Source organism: Dasypus novemcinctus, chromosome 9 (genome assembly GCF_030445035.2).
Source record: "Dasypus novemcinctus isolate mDasNov1 chromosome 9, mDasNov1.1.hap2, whole genome shotgun sequence".
Classification (NCBI taxonomy): Eukaryota; Metazoa; Chordata; class Mammalia; order Cingulata; family Dasypodidae; genus Dasypus; species Dasypus novemcinctus.
In genome coordinates, this window is record NC_080681.1 from 38,281,660 (window position 1) to 38,302,078 (window position 20,419).

Here is a 20,419-nt window from a genome sequence, read left to right on the forward strand (position 1 = left end):
TATATTAAATATTGTCCAATCCAGGGAAAATACAAAGATTTAACAATCAGGATGCTACTTTCTGAAGCTTATGTTTTGACAGAGGAGGAAATTCAGATGATTACATGCATCAGAAAGCTAAAAGTAACCAAAGAACTTCAGGGGGGGTATGGGATGAATTTTAGCTGTGGGAATTCAGAAAGGTTACACAGCCCTTGAAAATATATATAAGACTGGGATATGCCAAGACTGGAGGATGGGTTGGGAGTAAGAATGCTTGGGAGACTGAGTAGATGAGAAGGTATTTCCAAATAAGGAAAAGCTATGAAAAATTATGCATGTAAAAGAAAGAAAGATGGTACAAGAGGCTGGAAAAAATCCTACATTTTCATTAAATGGCTTGGTTTGTCACCTCAATATATGAATGGTAGACATTTCTTCAACGTATCATATCAAGTGCTAAGAGATTACTCTGAAAATCAATGTTGCTGCTGAGAGCTAACCCCAAAAAGATTAAGAAACACTGCTCTAAATTGAAGACGTATGGATATACTGAAAGAAAAAAAAAATAGATAACTTTATGATAACTATAGCTCCACGGGAACAGATAAATGGGCATTCTGGTAAAAACAGAAAATTTTCCAATAGCTTTTTATTTTAATTAAGAGATTCTAATTCATTCTTAAAATCTGAGAAGGATGGCTGTGAACTTTCTAAATTAACTCTGATCATAGTATTTCCTTGGCTAAAAAATCTTTTAGCAGCTGCCCACATCTTTTAAGATAGGATACCAGTACTTTACAATCTAGTCTTTCAACTATGCTATACCTCTCACTATGCCTCACAGAAAGTTCTCTGGAGGGAAAGGTGAAAATGTCCTATTAGATTCAAGTGGAGACTTTTCCGTAAGCTACATGTGCCTTTCTGAACATTCAGGTTTGTTTCTCCATGAGGGTATGGCCTTCTGTTGAAAATCACTGATAACAGCTGACAACTGTTCTATTAGAAGTACATTCTACTTCTCTTCAGATACACTGAATAAGAAATAGGTTGAAAACTTCTGCTAGAGTCATTCCAAACCACTTCCATTTATTAGAACAAGCCAAGCTATTCCACAGATCCCAATCTTGCATTGGTCTACCCAGACCATCATACCTAGAAAGTAAGTCCTTCTTAAATTCCAAATCACCCTTCAAATCTTATGACAAATGATTTATTTTTTTGGCAGTTAAGCCATTTTTCTCCACTGTGTTTCCAAAGTAACTTGGACATACCACTATCATATATTGTAATTATTTACACATGATATTTTCTTTTTAGATAGTGGCTCTCTTGAAAGAAGAATACTATATGCTAAGTACATACCAAGTAAAGGCCTCTTTTTTTTACTAGGATGTCAAGAGCCCATATATTTTGGGGCTATGGTTATGGTAAAGTTATCTATTTGTTTTACTTTTAGTATGTCCATTTCTCTGTTCAATTTAGAGCAGTTCTTAATCTTTATGTGTTACAGACCATTTTGAGAATATGGTGAAATCTATGGCACTCTCACTGTTCCATTTGTCAATATATACACTTGCTTTTCCTTTAACTTCAAGGGGTTCATGAACAAGGTCCAGACAAATCCACCGAATCAAGATTAAAAAGCCTTACTCCATTGGGCAGAATCTGAATTAATTTAATATGAAAACACTCAGCATAATGCTTTGCATTCATAGTTTTGAAATAAAGTATTTGCTTTAAAAAATAAAAAGGGGGAAACGGACTTTGGCCCAGTGGTTAGGGCGTCCGTCTACCACATGGGAGGTCCGCGGTTCAAACCCCGGGCCTCCTTGACCCGTGTGGAGCTGGCCATGCGCAGTGCTGATGCGCGCAAGGAGTGCCGTGCTACACAGGGGTGTCCCCCGCGTAGGGGAGCCCCACGCGCAAGGAGTGCACCCATAAGGAGAGCCGCCCAGCGCGAAGGAGGGAGCAGCCTGCCGAGGAATGGCGCCGCCCACACTTCCCGTGCCGCTGACGACAACAGAAGCGGACAAAGAAACAAGACAACAAGACACAGCAAAAAGACACAGAAAACAGACAACCGGGGAGGGGAGGGGAATTAAATAAATAAAAAATAAATCTTTAAAAAAAAAAAAAATAAAAAAAATAAAAATAAAAAGGCCCCAAATAATACTTAATAAAAATGAAAATTCCCCAAATCCTAAGGTCAGTACTAAATAGCACAGAAAATACTCTACCTAAAGTAATAACCCCATAATAAATGTTCAAAGCTAATGAAATAATATCCTATCAAATATATCATATAAATAACATCAATTAGCAACAAATGTTGTTTCTGTAAAAGCAGCAAACATATCCTTTTGAAATATGGTGTATAATCTTTAAACAAAAACAACTTTATTTAGAATATATACACAACATTTCTCTCTTTTCAACATTTTCCCAAATTTAATTTGGGGTGGGCAGGAGGTGTGCAGGGCTCTAAGGAAAGATCCCCATCCCCTACTCCCGGCCCTGATTTCAAATTCTTCCTCATCTGAAACAAAATACCTAATAACTTTTATTTTAAAATCATTTGACATATCTATTAAAATAAAGAAGCACTGATTTAGAAGAAAGGATCATTAAAATAAATGAGTTGATACAATAAAGTTATAATAAACACACCTTTCTAAGAATTGTTAGAAATTATTAAAACTACAGAATTTTAGGTTGAAAGGAAACTTCTGGATAATCTGGTTTCGTATTTTCAACATTTTTTTCCTGCTTCTTCATACCTAAGAAAAAAGGCACACTGCAATTGGTAACAATGGTTCCTCATAACACTGATTTTCACCTGGGAATTACATACTCATATCCAATCCCCCCAAACCCACAGATCTAGTCCAAGCAATCACTAAGGTTAGAATTACCTCTAAATATTCCTTCTTTTCATTAAAATCAGTACACTTTTAATTTTATTAAAAGCAGTAACTATTGCTAAATCTCTCAGAAAATACCACAGCATTTTCAAAGTTAGGAGATCATATGAATGAACCATATGTTGTAAAAGACCATCATGGCTCAAGTACTGACAAAAGCTTATGGTTAACTTTCAAGAAAAGCTATTTAATTTCCAGGCATTTGTAGTTACATAAGGAAAAAGGGAATTGTGGAACTTATCCAAATGTTAAAAAACAAAATAAAACAAAACTCAAAATGTTAGCATCAACTGATGGGTATTTTCCTTTTTTCTTAAAAAGCTGCTTTTAAAATTATTCTAAAGCCATTCATTATTAGGTGTATTTAAAGACTGTGATATTTATTATGTAGAATTTGATGTGGGAAGAATAAAAAATGGCTACCAGATTTCTGGATTTTTAGAGATTACAGGGAACACTGGCAGGATGCAAACTAGCTGAAGCAATTGTTCGTGAAGACACTATACAAAGTTCAAGGAGGCCAAGGATAGAGCCCTAGAGAACTTTAACTTTTAAATGTTGTTAAAAAAGGGATCCAGGGAAGGATACGGAGATGAAATAGTCAAAGAAATAGGAACAGAACCAGGACAGCATGGTTTGAAGGGAAATGGGAAAGGAGTATCAATAAGGAAGGAGTGGTCAACAGTTTAATAGCTTCAGAGAATTCAAATAAAATAAAGCTATAAAGTAGTGCTGGGTCAGATGGCAAAAGTCCTTATATATTACAATTTGTATAAAATTTAATAGATCTAATGTTCTTAATCTAGTATTAAACTGATGCAAAGTAAAATAATCATTTATGCGCATTTTTAGGGGGGAAATTACTATACTTTCAATTGATTCTTAATAGAGATTTGAGGTACCTGTAATAAAAAGCTGTTAAAGCATTATTAGGTAGCATCACACTCAATCTCACATATCTAAAATGAAAATTCATGACAGCTAATATCAGCAAAAATTCCAAAATTTATTGAGCTATGTGCTACAAAAATGGCCTGTAATCCTTACAACAGCCATACAATCTTGCAAGGTAGTTATGAGTATCCTAATCATACCTAAGCAAGAGCTGAGGCTCAGAGATTGGACCAAGAGCTGGTAAGTAGAAGGCTGAAATATGAGCACAGATTTGTCTGACTCCAAATGTCTGCTCTAACCCTTATCTATTGTAAGAAAATAAATATAAAGGTAAGTAAAGAATCTGGCTTCCAAACTGCATCAATTCTCTTTTAAATCATATTATTTCATTCAGACTCTCTGTAGATAAACCTTAAAACTTCAATTAAAGCTCACTAGCTTTGGATAAAATGAGATCAGGCTTTTTTTAATCTTCAAATTAATCTAATAGAGAATAAGGATTCATTGTTCTATGTAATACTATAATAAATACCAAATCCAGGTTTATAAACACTAAGTTTTAATGGAATAACTTTGGGCAATAAAATTCTTATAACACATTAATGTGCTTTCCTATGGCTCAAAAAATACAACTAAAAATAATAAATTCTGTAGCATATATCCAAACTAATAGAGAGACCATAAAATATCATGAGTTCATGTAACTTTTTCATATATAATCTATTTTATATATATAATACTATTTTATATTTCATATATAATACTATTTTATGTTTCATATTAAAATATATCCACTTTTGGATATGATTTGTTACCTTTTAAGTGAAAAAGAATTAATATTTGTGGCAACTTTGGATTGGGTTTCACACCACAGAAGTGAAAAAAGTATTATTTCATTAATGTATTTTCTCATTCATATATCAGTTCACCTAGGGTATGTGAATAATTTAAAATATGCACTTACATTTATTTACTGTACTTACCTTTGAAGATCCATTTGAATACATTTGTATCATGTTCTCTGCACCTTGTTTTACTTTAAGTTCTATATCCAATTGTTTTTGTAAAGCCATCAATCTATTATTGCTGGTAGAACAACGAGGGTCACTATTTGGAGTATCTGGAGTCCTTGGACAATCTGTAAATTAGATATTATGTTAAAATTACTTATTTTTAAAAATTGGGGCCTTAAATTTTCCAAGAACAGAGTATTATGGAATTCGAGATGAGCATGAAGTCACCTAAATGTAATCTCCTTATGCTTTCAGATAATACAACAATGAAAGCAACTCAAGCATAGGAAATATTCAAAGTATAGTTGTAGGATCATCTGTCAGAGATACCACAGAAATCATTAGATTGAGGGGGAAGCTGAACTAGATTATGCCCAAGCAGTTTTCGAACAAGATTATTTTTAAATGATATCAAATGAATCTGACTAGCTGTGGTAGGTTGGAACTATGTATCCCAGAAAAACATGTTCTGAATCCATTCTTGTGGGTGTGAGCCCATCCTAAGTAGGACAGTTTGATAAGGTTATTTAAGATATGGTCCAATTGAATGAGGATGGGTCTAAATCTTATTACTGAAGTCCTTTATAAGCAGAATGAAATTCAGGCACAGAGACAGCCAGCCATAGGGAGCATTCAGAAGCTGGAAGTCAATGGAACCAAGAAGACAAGAGAGGCTACCACATGCACTGTCATGTGATAGAAAAACCAAGGACCAAGGATAACCAGTAGCCAGTCCCAGAACGCCACAGTCTCCTGGGAGAAAGCATCACCTTAATGACATCTTACTTTTGGATTTCTCCAAGCCTCAAAACCATGAGCCAATATATTCCCACTTTTTAAACCAACTCATTGCATGGTACTGCTTTAGCAACAAAGAAACTAAAACACCAGTCAATTCAACAATTTAACTAAATTTTGTAGTTATTACTGGATTACTTAGAGAACAAGGTATTTTTAAATACAAATTCCACAAAGGTAATTCTTTATAAAATGATCAAAAGATACTAAAACTATACAACAAGTACTAAAAACTTAAGCATAAGCATGCAAACTTTCACACTTTGTTTTCTACTACTAGACTTTCCAATCACAATGGAACATGTTTCAAAGATTGGACTGATATCAAATTGATGTGGAACAATAGAAAAAGACCAAATTTTCAAGTCCATGATTTCTTGTATAGCAGGGGTTCTTAACCTTTTTTTGTTCCATGGGCCCCTTTGCCAGTCAGGTGAAAACCACGGACTACTTACCAAGTCCACATTATACTGTGTATTATTTAATAAATATATCACACCCACACCAACATGTCCCCACAAGAATGTTTTTTCGAATTTTAATTCAAGCTCACAGACCCCTTGTTAAGAACCCCTGTTGTAAAGCATACCATAATGTTCCTATTTTTTTTTTAAAAGAAAAGGACCTTCTAATTGTTCTAGATAACCTATTATTGTTGAAAACCTAATAATTCTACCATGTAACTAAAATTTTTCATATTGAATTTCATTATTTTGTGCTATAACACACTAGATCCCTTACTTAAAAAAACAAAACAAAACAAAAACAAGTTAGAAGACTAGGGTGGTAGAGCAATAGTAGATTTGCTTCAGGTGATAAGTTGTTTGGTAATCTAAAAATTGTCTTACCACCAAGTTACTTACCCTTTGTGCTTCAGGGTTCCTTTCTCTCCTTTGCAATATAAGGTGGTCTGATTAACTGATTTTATTGAACATATTTCATTTCTAGGTCTTCTACTATTTCAAAAATTCACTAGTTCAAGAACATGCAATCAATTTGTTAATAAATTTACAAAAACACAGATACTATGTTAGAGACTGATGTAAAATAATAAATAATAATACTTTAACATTTATATTCAACATAATAAATGCAAGGGCTGATCTAAGTGCTTTACAGATATAAACACGTTAATCTTCATAAAAGCCATATGACAAATGTTATTTTAACATTTTAGTTCATAATACAGTTCCTCCAGGAAACCTCTAACCATCCTCCAGTCTGATCAGGTATCTCACTAGGATGTCTTCAAAGTATACTTGCTTTCCTTGATTGAAATATGTATTATCTATATTATAATGTTCTGTTTTCTCTTTGATAAGCATCTTGAGAACAGGGACTTGTTCTTATTTATTTTAATGGCTGAGTATAAGAGCAGATTAGATACAGATGAAAAGAGAATAAGTACTAAAAAAAAAGTTAAACTTAAGGAAGGGTAAGAGATACGGAAAATGAGAGGCTGAGAAACTGAGGGCAGAAAGAAATGTTAAGACATTCTTATAGTTTCAAAGAAGAGGAAAAAAACAATGATTCAAAGACAATATAAGATGAGATAATGACTGCAAATTTTTCAGAACAGATCAAAGATAATTCACAGATTCAAGAACTCAAATCAATTCCAAACAAAAATATATGGGAAAAAAACAGTCCACATCTAGATACCTCAAGGTAAAGCTTCAGAAAATTAAAGACAAACAGAAAATCTTAAGAGTAGCCAGAGAAAGGGTACTTTCAAAATATTCCCTTCAGGGAGCGGATATGGCTCAAGCAATTAAGCACCTACCTCCACCATGGGAAGTCCCAGGTTCAGTTCCTAGTGCCTACTAAAGAGGATGAGCAGACACCACAACAAGCAGACACTGCAACCAGCAGGGAGCCAAAGTGGCTCAAGTGGTTGGGCACTCACCTCCCACATGGGAGGTCCCGGGTTCACTGTCCCATGCCTCCTAAAAGAAGACAAGCAGACAACTAGCAGACAGATGAGGGAACCACTGGGGGTTGGAGGATGGGATAAAAAAAATAAAAGATATCCTGCAAAGTCTGGTGTTTTATTAATAGACTTTACCACCATTACAATGAAAGATGAATGACAGTGGAATGATAGTTGTGAAAGTATGGCACTGTTCATGAATTCAAAAAACAAATATTAGAGAAGGCTAAACCCTCGCAGAGACTGGCAGCCATCCTGCTCAAACAGGAAGCAACAGACATTGGTGAGGGAAGTAACTTACCCTTTATGGCCTTGTGACTGTAAGCTTCTATCCCAAATAAATACCATTTATAAAAGCCAACAGAGTTCTGATTCTTTGCACCAGCACCTCTTTGGCTGATTAATACAGAATTTCATACCAAGGAGTGGGGAAGTGCTTTTGTAAATACCAAAAAGATGGAATGGTATTATAAATGAATAAGAGGTATTTCTTAGAAGAATTTTGAGATGCTTGATAGAAGAGGCCTAGATTGCTGAGACTGTTGAAGAGACTGTTGGTGGAAATATGGATGCTAAAGAGATCTTTCATGAGGCCTTAGAAGTAAATGTGGTTGGCGCTGAAGTTGGTGTATACTCAGGAGACCTGAATCTCTAGACTGTCCAGGTGACAGCCAGGCCGAACCTAGGCAGACTTGCAACTCCTACCCTCTGGTTTACTGGACTAACCGTGGCCAGCTAACAGGGAGGTGAAGAAGGTCAACCATCACATCAGGGAGCCAAGAATGCCTACAACTGAGAGCAGGAGGATTGTATCCATCATCCATGCGGAATCTAAGCCCCCTCTTGATATAGAGGTGGAGTGGACAGAACCATCCCAGGGTCCACAGGATGGAGGAAGAGAGTATAGATTAGAGTGGACTTACTGATATTCTACTATGGAACTATTGTGATTAGTAATGAAAGAAATTGTAGCACGGATGTAGAGAAAGTAGCCAAGGTAGCTGCTGAGGGCAGGGAGAGGGAAGAAGAGATATGATGTGGGGGCATTTTCAGGAATTGGAATTGTCCTGGGTGGTACTGCAGGGACAGATGCTGGACATTTTAAGTCCTGCCATGGCCCACTGGGTGGACTAGGGGAGAGTGTAAACTACAATGTAAACCATTATCCATGTGGTGAAGCAGTGGTCTAAAATGTATTCACCAAATGCAATGAATGTCCCATGATGGTGAAAGAGGTTGTTGATGTGGGAGGAGTGGGGTGAGGGGGTTGGCGGTATATGGGGTCCTCATATTTTTTGAATGTAACATTAAAAAATAAATAAATAAATAAAAACAAACAAACAAACAAAAAAGAAGTAAATGACTCTCAGACTTTGAAATCTAATGAAGTATGCCCTGCAGGTTTATGGAACTGTAGAGGACCCATGACTCATATTTCCCTCCCAATTTCTCATGGTAATGCAAATGCTTATCCTTTGTCCCTTTGTATAATGGAAGCACATAAACTGTTTTTTAAGTTGCAGAGGTCTACAACCAGCCAGGACTTTGCTTCAAGACAAATTGCATTTCTATAAACTGATTGTGATACGATTTTCTACTTAGCATTGTTACTGATTTAAGTTGTTTTTGTTTTTTTTAATATAGTAATGTCTTTCTGGAATTCAGAGGGTGGAATGTGGCAGTTTTGCATTGTTTTTGAATTCCAAAAACATATATTGGATTGTTTGTAGACTAGTTTGTTGTTCTGGGCATATCAGATTGCATTAAATTCAGAGGTTTCCCTTTTACTTCATTAAATTATGCTTAGGGATTTGATTCGGGCACATCAGTAGGACACTGAGTCCTCATCCTGACTCAAAGAGAAAATGACACGACAGAGGAGACAGTTTGCGTTCTGGACCCTGGAGCCCTGGGAAGAGAGTAAAGTCATTCACCTGAGGAGACCAGAACCCTGAATAGCTGAGAAAGCCTGGAAAGAAACAAACCCCAGGGAGAAAGACAAGCCTTATGCTAACCTACAACTGAGAATGGAAGGACCTGGGAACACAGAGCCTTAGGAGGAAGAGTAAGGCTGAACCCTCGCAGAGGCTAGCAACCATCTTGCTCCAACACATGGCAACAGATTTTGGTGAGAGGTTAACTTATGTTTTATGGCCTTGTGAATGTAAGCTTCTACCCCAAATAAACACCTTTTATAAAAGCCAACAGAGTTCTGTTACCTTGTATGAGCACCCCTTTGGCTGACTAATACAGTAGTTTCTTTATATTAAAGAATATAACTACAAACCTTAGATTATATACCTAGTGAAAATACGTTTTGAGAAGGAGGAAAAGTTAAAAAAAAAAAAATCAAACAAGTAAAAAAATAAAAAATAAAGGAAAAAAGAACATGGAAAGTGGCTAATATGTTAGTGTCCTAAGGCTCCATTATGTTTGTGCTACCCCAACACCTATTTTGTCAGGGCCTCTTTGCTCTATCTTGTTTCATGCATTATTGCTTCTGGCTCCCTGACTGTGTCTTACGTAACCACATCTGAACTCAAATTTAATAACCTACTTAATCAACTTAGAACAATTAATGACTTATATTAACAACTACATACAACAAATAAAAAGTCATGTAAGGCTCTAAAAAAAATAATAAAATTTGAGACAACAATATACAAATTTGGATATAGGTAAATGGAGGCGTTCTACAGCCTTTAAACTGTCTGAGATTAAGTAAAAATAATAATTAACACTGATAGTCATTGGTAAATATGCATGATGTGCTAAGTTTAACAAATAATAACATGGAAAGAGTACATAATTTCCAATCTCCAAAATGGCTGACAAATTTTAAAAATAAACATCTAAAGGATGGCAAGAGAAAGAAGAAACATAGAAAGCACAAAATTAGATATTAAATAAAAGCTCAAAGGATATCAGTATTTATTTAAATATAATGGACTAAATCTAGGTAAGAGAGAGAGAATGTTAGTTTGGGAAAAACCAATAAATAAAATAAAATCTATTAAAAACCAATGAATAAAATAAAATAAAATTATATGCCATTTATAAAAGATATATCTAAAAACATAAGGATATATAAAAGTTGAAAGTAAAAGGATGGAAAAAAGATATCCTAGACACTAGCACCAGATTCCAAACTATATTAATAACAGAGAAAAGATACTTGAGGCATGAAGATTGAGATAAGAATCATGAGAAAAAGTTCAATTTGTTAGAAAGACATATCAATTCAAAATTATTGGTGCCCAATAACATGGCCACAAAAATATAGAGTAAAACTGACAGAAATAAATTTATTTAAAAAGAAGAGCTAAAATTTAAAATCTAACTGAATAATTGGAGATACTAGGAAAAATAACAGCAATCCATTCCCAAAGCAAGCAGAAGGAAAGAAATAATAAAGACTAGAGCAGAAATAAATGAAATTGAGAACAAAATAAAACCATCAAGAAAAATCAACAAACCAAAAGATCAATAAAAATGACAAAGCCCTAGGTAGACTAACAAAGAAAAAAAGAGATGCAAATGAATAAAGTCAGTAATGAAAGAGGCAAAGTTACAATTGACCCTACAGAAATAAAAAGGTTCATAAGAGGATACAAGAACCTGTACGCAAACAAACTAGACAACTTAGATGAAATGGACAAATTCCTGGAAATGCACAACCTATATTGACTACAAGAAATACAGATACTCAACAAACCATTCACAAGTAAAGAGATTGAATCAGTGATCGGAAATCTCCCAAAAAAGAAAAATCCAGGACCAGATGGCTTCACAGGTGAATTCTACCAAACATTCTGTGAAGAATTAACACCAATCCTGTTTAAACACTTTCAAATAATTGAAGGAGGGAAAATTATCCAACACATCTCATGAAGCCAACATTACCCTAATACCTAAGCGACAAAAGCCACTACAGAAAATTACAGACCGATCTCTTTAATAAATATAGATGTCAAAATTCTCAACAAAATACTTGCAAAAAGAATCCAACAACCTATCAAAAGACTTATATATCAAGACCAGGTGGGATTTATTCCTGGTATGCAAGAGTGGCTCAACATCACAAAATAAATTAATGTAATACACCACATTAACAAATCAAAGGTAAAAAACACATGATCATCTCAAACGAATCAGAAAAAGCATTCATCAAAATCCAGCATCCTTTCTTGATAAAAACAATTTAGGGAAGCAGATGTGGCTCAACTGACAGAGCTTCTGCCTACCATATAGGAGGTCCAGGGCTCGACACCCATGGCTTCCTGGGCCATGTGGTAAACTGGCCCACGTGGAGTGCTGCTGTGCGCAGGAATGTTGCCTCGCACAGGGGTGCCCCCCGTGCAAGGAGTGCCCCCCACACAAGGGGTGCAGCCCACCCAGGAGCGGTGCCCCCCACATGGAGAGCTGATGCAGCAAGATGACACAACAAAAAGAGACACAAAGAAGAGACAATATGAGACACAGAGAACTAGAGAGCTGAGGTGACAAAGAATGATCACCTCTCCCCCACTCTGGAAGGTCCCAGGATGGGTTCCCAGAGCCGCTTAATGAGAATACAACAGAAACAGAAGAACACACAGCAAATGGACACAGAAAGCAGACAATGGGGAAAGAAGGAAAAAAAACTTTAAGAGATAGGAATACAAGGAAAAGTCACCAATATGAAAACAGGCATGTATGAAAATCCCACAGACAACACTGTACTCAATGGGGAATGACTAAAAGCTTTCCCTCTAAGTTTGGGAAAAAGACAAGGATGTTCACTGTCACCACTGTTATTCAACATTGAACTACGAGTTGTAGCTAGAGCAATTAGACAAGAAAAATAAATAAATAAAAGGCATCCAAATAGGAAAAGAAGAAGTAAAAGCTCTACTGGCAGATGACATGATCCAACATTTAGAAAATTCTTAAATGGCTATTACAAAGCTACTTGAGCTAATAAATGAGTTCAGCAAAGTGGCAGGATACCACAGCATGCAAAAATTAGTAATATTTTTATACATTACCATTGAACAATCTGAGGAAGAAATCAGGAAAAATTCCATTTACAGTAGCAATAAGTCTCAAATACCTAAGATTCAATTTAACCAAAGAATTACAGGACCTATATAAAGAAACTACAAAAGCAGTGCTACAATAAATCAATGAAGAACTAAACAAATGGAAAGGCACTTCATGTTCATGGAATGGAAGATTAAATATGGTGAAGATGTCAATTTTACACAAACAGATTTAAAGATTCAATGCAATACCAATCAAAATTCCAAAAGACTACTTTTGAGAAATAGAAAAGGCAATTACCAAATTCACTTGGAAGGGAAAGTGCACCTGAATAGCTAAAAACATTCTAAAAAACAAGAATGACATGAGAGGACTTTCACTACCTGACCTTGAAACATATTACAAAGATACAGCAGTCAAAACAATGTGGTACTGGCATAAGACAGACACATCGATCAGTGGAACAGAATTGAGAGTCCAGAAATAAATCCTCACCTCTATGGCCAACTGGTTTTTGACAAACCTACCAAAGTCATGCCAATGGGACAAATTAGTCTCTTCAACAAACGGTGCAGGGAGAACTAGATATCCATAACCAAATGAAAGAAAAAGGATTCCTATCTCACTCCCTATGGAAGAATCAACTCAAAATGGACCAAAGACCTAAATAAAAAAGATAGGACCATAAAACTACAAGAAGAAAATGCAGGGAAACAAGTTAAAGACCTTGTGGTAGGTGATTTCTTGAACCTTACAACCAAAGCACATGCAACAAAAGAAAACAGGTAAATGGGACTGCCTCTAAACTAAACAGTTTTGCACCTCAAAGGACTTTGTCAAAAGGGTAAAATGGCAGCCTACTCAATGGGAGAAAATATTTGGAAATCATATATGTGGTAAGGGTTTAATAGCCATATCACGAGATGCTACAATGCAACAATAAAAAGACAAACAACCCAATTAGAAAATGGGCAAAAGACTTGAATTAACATTTGTCTAAAGAAGAAATACAAATACCAAAAAAACCCCACATAAAAATAAATCTTCAACATCACTAGCAGTTAGGGAAATGCAATTCAAAACTACAATGTGATATCATTTCATAACTATGAGAATGGCCACTATTAAAAAAAGAGGAAACTACAAGTATTGGAGAAGATGTGGAGAGAGAGGAATGCTTATTCACTGTTGGTAGGAATGCAGAATGGTACAGTCTCCATGGAGGACTGTTTGGCACTTCCTAAAGACATTGAATATAGATTTGCCTTGACTCGGCAATACCACCACTGGGTATATCCCCAGAAGAACTCAGAGCAATGACACGAACAGACATCTGCACAATGATGTTTATAACAGTTTACTCATGACTGCCAAAAGTTGAAAACAACCCAGGTGTTCAACTGATGAATAAATGAACTGTGATGTATAACATGATGGAATATTACGCAGCTTAAGAAGCAATGAAGTTGTGAAGTATATGACAACATGGATCAACCTGGAGGACATTACATTGAGTGAAACAAGCCAGACGCAAAAGGATAAACATTGTATAAATTGCACTACTATGAACTAAATAAATTGTGTAATCTCATAGACTCACTAACTTGTATCTGGGTCACCAGAAAATACAATGAGTTTAGACAACGGAAATCTGAGGGTTAACTTGTGTAGAATTGGTAAAAAGGACCTATGTTAATCTTTGGAAATGAACAGAAAAGGTGAAAGCCCAACATAATGTTTCTAACTAGCAGTACTATTATGTAGGTATGAAAGTGGTTTAAAGGGAAAGTTTAAGGACATGCATTTATATATCACTAAAAGGAAAGCTAAAACATATAACATGGAACTGCATAGTAAAACTGCACGTGAAATATGAGTATAGGTAAAACTGCATATATAAGACCATTTTTCTTTGAAACTAAACAAATATATGTTGATACTACCAAATGTTAATATCAGACAAAAAATTATGCTAAGTGAAAGAAACCAGACACAAAGTACTATATATTGTATGATTCTATTTATATAAAATGTAAATATAAATCAATTTATAAAGATGAAATCAGATTAGTGGTTATGTAGGGCTGGGTAAGGAATGCTAAGTGGTGTGCAGTTTTTCTTTTTGGAGTAATGAAATTGTTCTAAAATATTTTGTCATGATGAAAGCACATCATTGTGATTATGCTAAAAGTCACTGATTATACATTTTGGATAGACAGTATCATATGTGACTATATCTCAGTAAAACTGCTTAATAAATAAGTAAATAAATAATTGTACAAGAATAGCCAGAAATAGCAGCTATGTACAGCAGGGGAAACAGAGAGATTGAGAGAAGAATTTTCTTGTTTGTCTGTTTTTTATTATTATTGAAACAATGAAAATGCTCTAAAAATGACTGAAGTTATGAAAGTACAACTATGCGATTATACCAAATACCAACTGACTGTACACTTTGGATGAATTATAAGATTTATTAATATGTATCAACAAAACTGATTTGTTAAAAAAAAATAATTTAGCAAATCTACCTTCTACACAATGCTCTTAGTAATTAATAGAATAAGCAGACAAAAACCCAGTAATGATTTTGTCATTACAACACAAAATAAATGTTTGACCTATAAACATAGAAAGAATACTGCACCCAGGAAGTGGAAAATATGCTTTCCATTTAGACACATAAAGAACATTTTAAAAACTTGATATATGATTATTGTGCAAATCTCAGGAAATTTCAAAGGACTACAATATAATTAAGTTCAAAAGCAATAACTAAAAGAATTAGAAAATTACCTTATGTTTAATAATTAAGAAACACTTTTAAATAACCTATTGATCAAAGAAAACACAATGGAAATTAGAAAGTATTCTGGAACTGAATGATAACTAAAATATTATATATCAAAACGTGATGCAGCTAAAGCATATTTAGGTGACATTCATGGATCTTAAATGCATATATTAGAAAAGAAAACAGTGAATTTAAAGCATTAAGCATTGGTCTCAGAGAAAAAATAGTAAAATAAATCCAAAGATTTTTTGAAAAAGGATATACTGTCTTTATGGCAGAGAGTAATAAAACAGAAACAAACACATACCAAAAAAGCTGCATTTCTTTTTTGAAGGGTAGGTTAATAACATGGAAACATTGGAAATATGGTCAAATTAAAAAATGAGAATACCAGGAATGAAAGAAGGAAAGCTACTACAGATAAATGCTGACTTTAAATGGATAATACACTGGTATTTAAAACTATGTAACTAAATTTGAAAAATTACACAAAATGAAGAACATGCTAAGAAACCATAACTCAAAACTATATGGTAAGTAAAATAGCATAGGTATGCTGAAGACACAATAGCATATATAAGGGGTAATAAGTTCTATCTAGAGTCAGAAAGAATTATTTTCTGTTGAGGTGTTAATATTAGAAGTGGTTCTTGACGAATAAGTACTTCTATTTCTAGTCATGACAGAGTAGCTAGTATCTCACCATTAAAAACTAGACAAAATAGAGGGAAGTTTTCATAGAATCCAAGCAGAATATTGATGTGTATTACTCTTTTTGTTTGTTTGTTTGTGAAGTTGGTTGTAGAACATTATTTAAGCTAGTCTATGAGAAGTAAAAGATACATATTGCAATCATTAACTCAAACACTAAATAAAAAACAACCAAAAAACAAAAACAGAAAAACAACCAAAAAACTGAAACAAAGAGGTATAGCTAAGAAAACAAATACAAGAACTAGGGATACCAAGGTATTTCTCAATTAATCCAAGGTAGGAATGGAACAAAAAGCAAAAAAGGCAAGATGGCAGACTTAGACCCAATAAATCAGTAATCAAATTAATTATAAAGGCACTATACATTCCAAATAAAAGGCAAAGGATTCTAAGATTGGATTAAAAAAGACAAAACTGTAGAGTGGGTGTAGCTCAATGGTCAAGTGACTGCCTCACACACATGAGGTCCTGGGTTCAATCCCCAGTACCTCCTAAAAAAGGAAGAAAAAAAAAGACAAAACTTCATACTGGTCATAAAATAAGTGCTTTAATTCAAATATAAATATAAATTAAATGTATAGTAATTGAATACAATATACTTTGAAACACTAAGGGACACCACATGATGAGAAAAGGATTCACTTGATAGCCAAATGTAAATACCCTAGGGACATGCTAACATAGTTTCTAAATATATAAAGAACAAATTGACAGAAATAAGAGGAAAGATGGAAAAATGCACAGTTATAATAGCTTTTAAAACACTTCTCTCAGTAAGAGAGGACAAACAGGAAAAAAGGAAACTAAGAAAATACATTTAAGCAAACCTATTAGCCAACATGACCTAACAGATATTTATAACAATTTCAAAATAACATTATTTTCAAGTACATATGTAACACTCACAAAAATATTCTATTTGGACCATTAAAAAGAATAAAAAAGAAAACCAAAAAGTAAAAAAGAAATGTTTAAAAATATGTAACCAAGTGGACTGAGCGTCAATAGCTGATTCTTTGAAAGGATTAGAATATTGATAAAATACTTCACAAGACAAATCAAAGAAAAGAAAGAAGACAAATTACCAACATCAGGAACGAAGAAGGGGACATAACTTCAGATCCTACAGGTATTAAATGGATAAAAGGGATAATATGAACTTTAACAATGGATGAAATGGACAAGATTGTAATCACAAAACTGACACAAGAAGTGAAAATAGTCTTAAGTGTGATTTGGCCCAGAAATGCTAATTTAGTTTAATATTTGAAAGCCAATCAATATAATTAATTCACTAACGTAATTTCTAAATATATAAAGAACAAATCAGGACGTGGACGTGACTCAACTGATAAGAGTGTCTGTCTACCATATGGAGGGTCCAGGGTTCGATCCCCAGGGCCCCCTGACACATGTGGTAGGCTGGCACACATGTGGTGCTGCTGTATACAAGGAGTGCCATATCACACAGGGGCGCCCCCACAGAGGGATGCCCTATGTGCAAGGAGTACACCCCACAAGGAGAGCCGTCCCGTGTGCAAAAAGAAAATCACAGCCCACCCAGGAGTGGCGCCGCACACATGGAGAGCTAATGCAGCAAGATTATGCAACAAAGAAGAGACATAGTTTCCCAGAGCCACGGGATAACGCAAGCAGATGCAGAAGCACACACAGTGAATGGACACAGACAGGAGACAACGGGGTAAGGGTGAAGTGGAGAGAAATTAAATACATCTTAAAAAAAAAAAACAAATCATCAAATTCTGCAACCAGGAATAGAAGTGTTTAAGTTTACCAGCTGCTAAAACAAATACCATACAATGGGTTGGCTTAACAACAGGAATTTATTGTTTCAGTTTTAGAAGCTAAAAGGCTTCTTCCAGCTGTCAGCAACTTTTGGGGTTCTTGGTGTGATGGTTAGGCTAATGTGCCAACTTGATGAGGTTGTTTGGTCAAGCAAGCACTGGGCTAATTGTAATACAAGGACATTTATGGACTTCAGTTCATCAGTGAGTTTACTACATAGATGACTGATTATATCTACTACCAGGGAGACTGCCGTTAGCAATGAGTGACATTTTATCCAATCAGTTCAACGCCTTAAAAGGGGAAGTGATTACAGCATTCACAGAGAATTTCCCAGCTTGTCTATGGCAGGCAATGTCTTCCAGGAACTCATAAAGGAACCTGCCCGCAGAATCTAGACTTGTGTATCCCAATGGTCATGTGAAAATTTTATAAAATTTCATACTATTTACAGATATCTCCTGTTGATTCTGGGTCCCTAGAAAACCCTAATACACTTGGCTTTTCCATCATACAGCAATGTACACGGCACACCTTTTCCTTTCTCATCCAGGTTTCACTGAGTTCTAGTTTCTGCCTGGTCCCCATGGCTTTTTCTTTCTGTGTCCAATTTCCTTTGCTTATAAGGACATCAGCTATACTGGATTAAAGCCTACCCTCATTCAGTTTGGGGATAATGTTAACTAAAAACATCTTCAAAGGTCCTATTGACAAATGGGCTCACACCTACAGGACCAGGGCTCAAAAGTACAATATAAGGACATTTAAAAACTGGAATATAGAATGTAAGCTTTGTATCAATGTTAAATTTCTTGAACTTGATAACTACATTTAAGGTGATTATGTGACTATCCGTATTCAGAGGAAATGTACATGGAGGTATGATGTGTTCAAAGTGATATGTGCAATTACTTTCAAATGTTCAGAAATCAGATGATAGACTTGATATGGCAAAGGTGGTAAAATGTTAAAAATGGTGGATCTGGTTCTCTTGGGTATACTGCGATATGTTAGAGTTCTTTAATGGGGTTTTTAATATTTTTATAATTGTCTTGTAAGTTTGAAATTGTTCAAAAATAAAAAGCTAAAAAACAAACAAAAAACAATAAACTATTCCAGTGCCCTTGCCATGTATTACAGTTGGGTTCATTGTTTATAATTCCCCTACAGCTCAAATTTCTTATTTAAATAACACATTTGCTTACCTTGCATGGCCATTTAGAAACTGCTCAGACTTTAATGTATGCTCACTGATCATTAATGGATGCTTAATCAGTTATTTCTGTGTACTACAGGACGACCTTTGTCAGATCATCAATGGAAATACTTTTGCTTAAATTATTTTATAATTAGTATAACATCTGATTTAGATCTCTCAAAATACTACAAAAATAGACACGGATAAGATTGTGGCTTGTAACTTTTTAAAAGATGAAACGAGCAACCTAGGCATTAAAATGATCAGAACTGCCTGTATGCGTTATATTACATTGTAATGTTTGATAACTGTATATTGCATTTCCTGTAGAGAAGACGTCTTCATTCTGTATATAACTTTGTAACTAGGGTATGCACAGTTCTTTTAAAAATTCTCCTTAGGATGGCCTGCATATTTTTTCCTTTCCTCCCTCTGATTATAATAATTTATATTATCATCCACTACATACCTGTTAAACTGACTAAAAAAAAAAACACTGATTATTTCAAATGCTGGAAAGTATGTGGAGCAGCTAGGACTCTCATACATTGTTGGTGGGGATGAAAAATGATACAGCCACTGTGGAAAACATCTGAGCTCTTCCTCTAAAGTTAAACATCTTCTTACCATATAACTTAGCAATCCATTCTTAAGTATTTACCAAAGTGAACTGAAAACTTATATTCATACAAAAACCTATACATGAATGTTTACGGCAACTTTATGGATAATTAACAAAACACTGGAAACAGCCCTAATGTTTTTGGTGAATGGATAAACAAACTGTTGTGTATCTATACAATGTACTACTACTCAGTAAAAAGGAATGAACTATTAACATTACAACAATTTGGATAAATCTCAAGGGCATTATTGAGTAAAAGAAGTCAGTTTCAAAAAGTTACATATTTGTTAAAATTCTTAAAAACACAAAACAATAGTAATAGAGAACAAATCAGGGGTTGCCAGGGGATATGGGGGGGAAGGTTGGAGTATGACAACAAAAAGATAGCAAAGAGATATTTCTGGGATAATGGAACTGTTCCTTATCCTGATTGTAGTAATGGTTAGACAAATCTACACATTAAAATTCACAGAATGGTACACACACACACATATACACGAGAACATAAATTTTACTGTATATTAACTTTTAAAAAAGCATATCAAACAATCAATTATTAAGTACATACAAATCATGTAATCTTGATTTTGAAGATGAAGAAACTACGTCCAGGATTGTTAGAAGTGATTTGATTTCCTAATGGTATAAGTAGCAGTCCTTTGCTTAAAAAAGTTCACAGCACAATAAAAAACATGTTTACTTCAAAGTCAGTAATAAAGAAC

General features: G+C 34.6%; 1 protein-coding gene across 3 annotated transcripts in view; it reads right to left on the bottom strand.

Moving 5' to 3' along the window:
• Window positions 1–20,419, bottom strand: part of PKN2 (protein kinase N2) — a 193,418-nt gene that overhangs the window by 88,219 nt on the left and 84,780 nt on the right. For all 3 annotated transcript variants that reach the window (XM_004483583.4, XM_058303216.1, XM_058303215.2), the window contains exon 3: window positions 4,781–4,935. In XM_004483583.4, coding sequence (XP_004483640.1) covers window positions 4,781–4,935 — 155 coding nt within the window. The remainder of the gene's footprint in view (window positions 1–4,780; window positions 4,936–20,419) is intronic.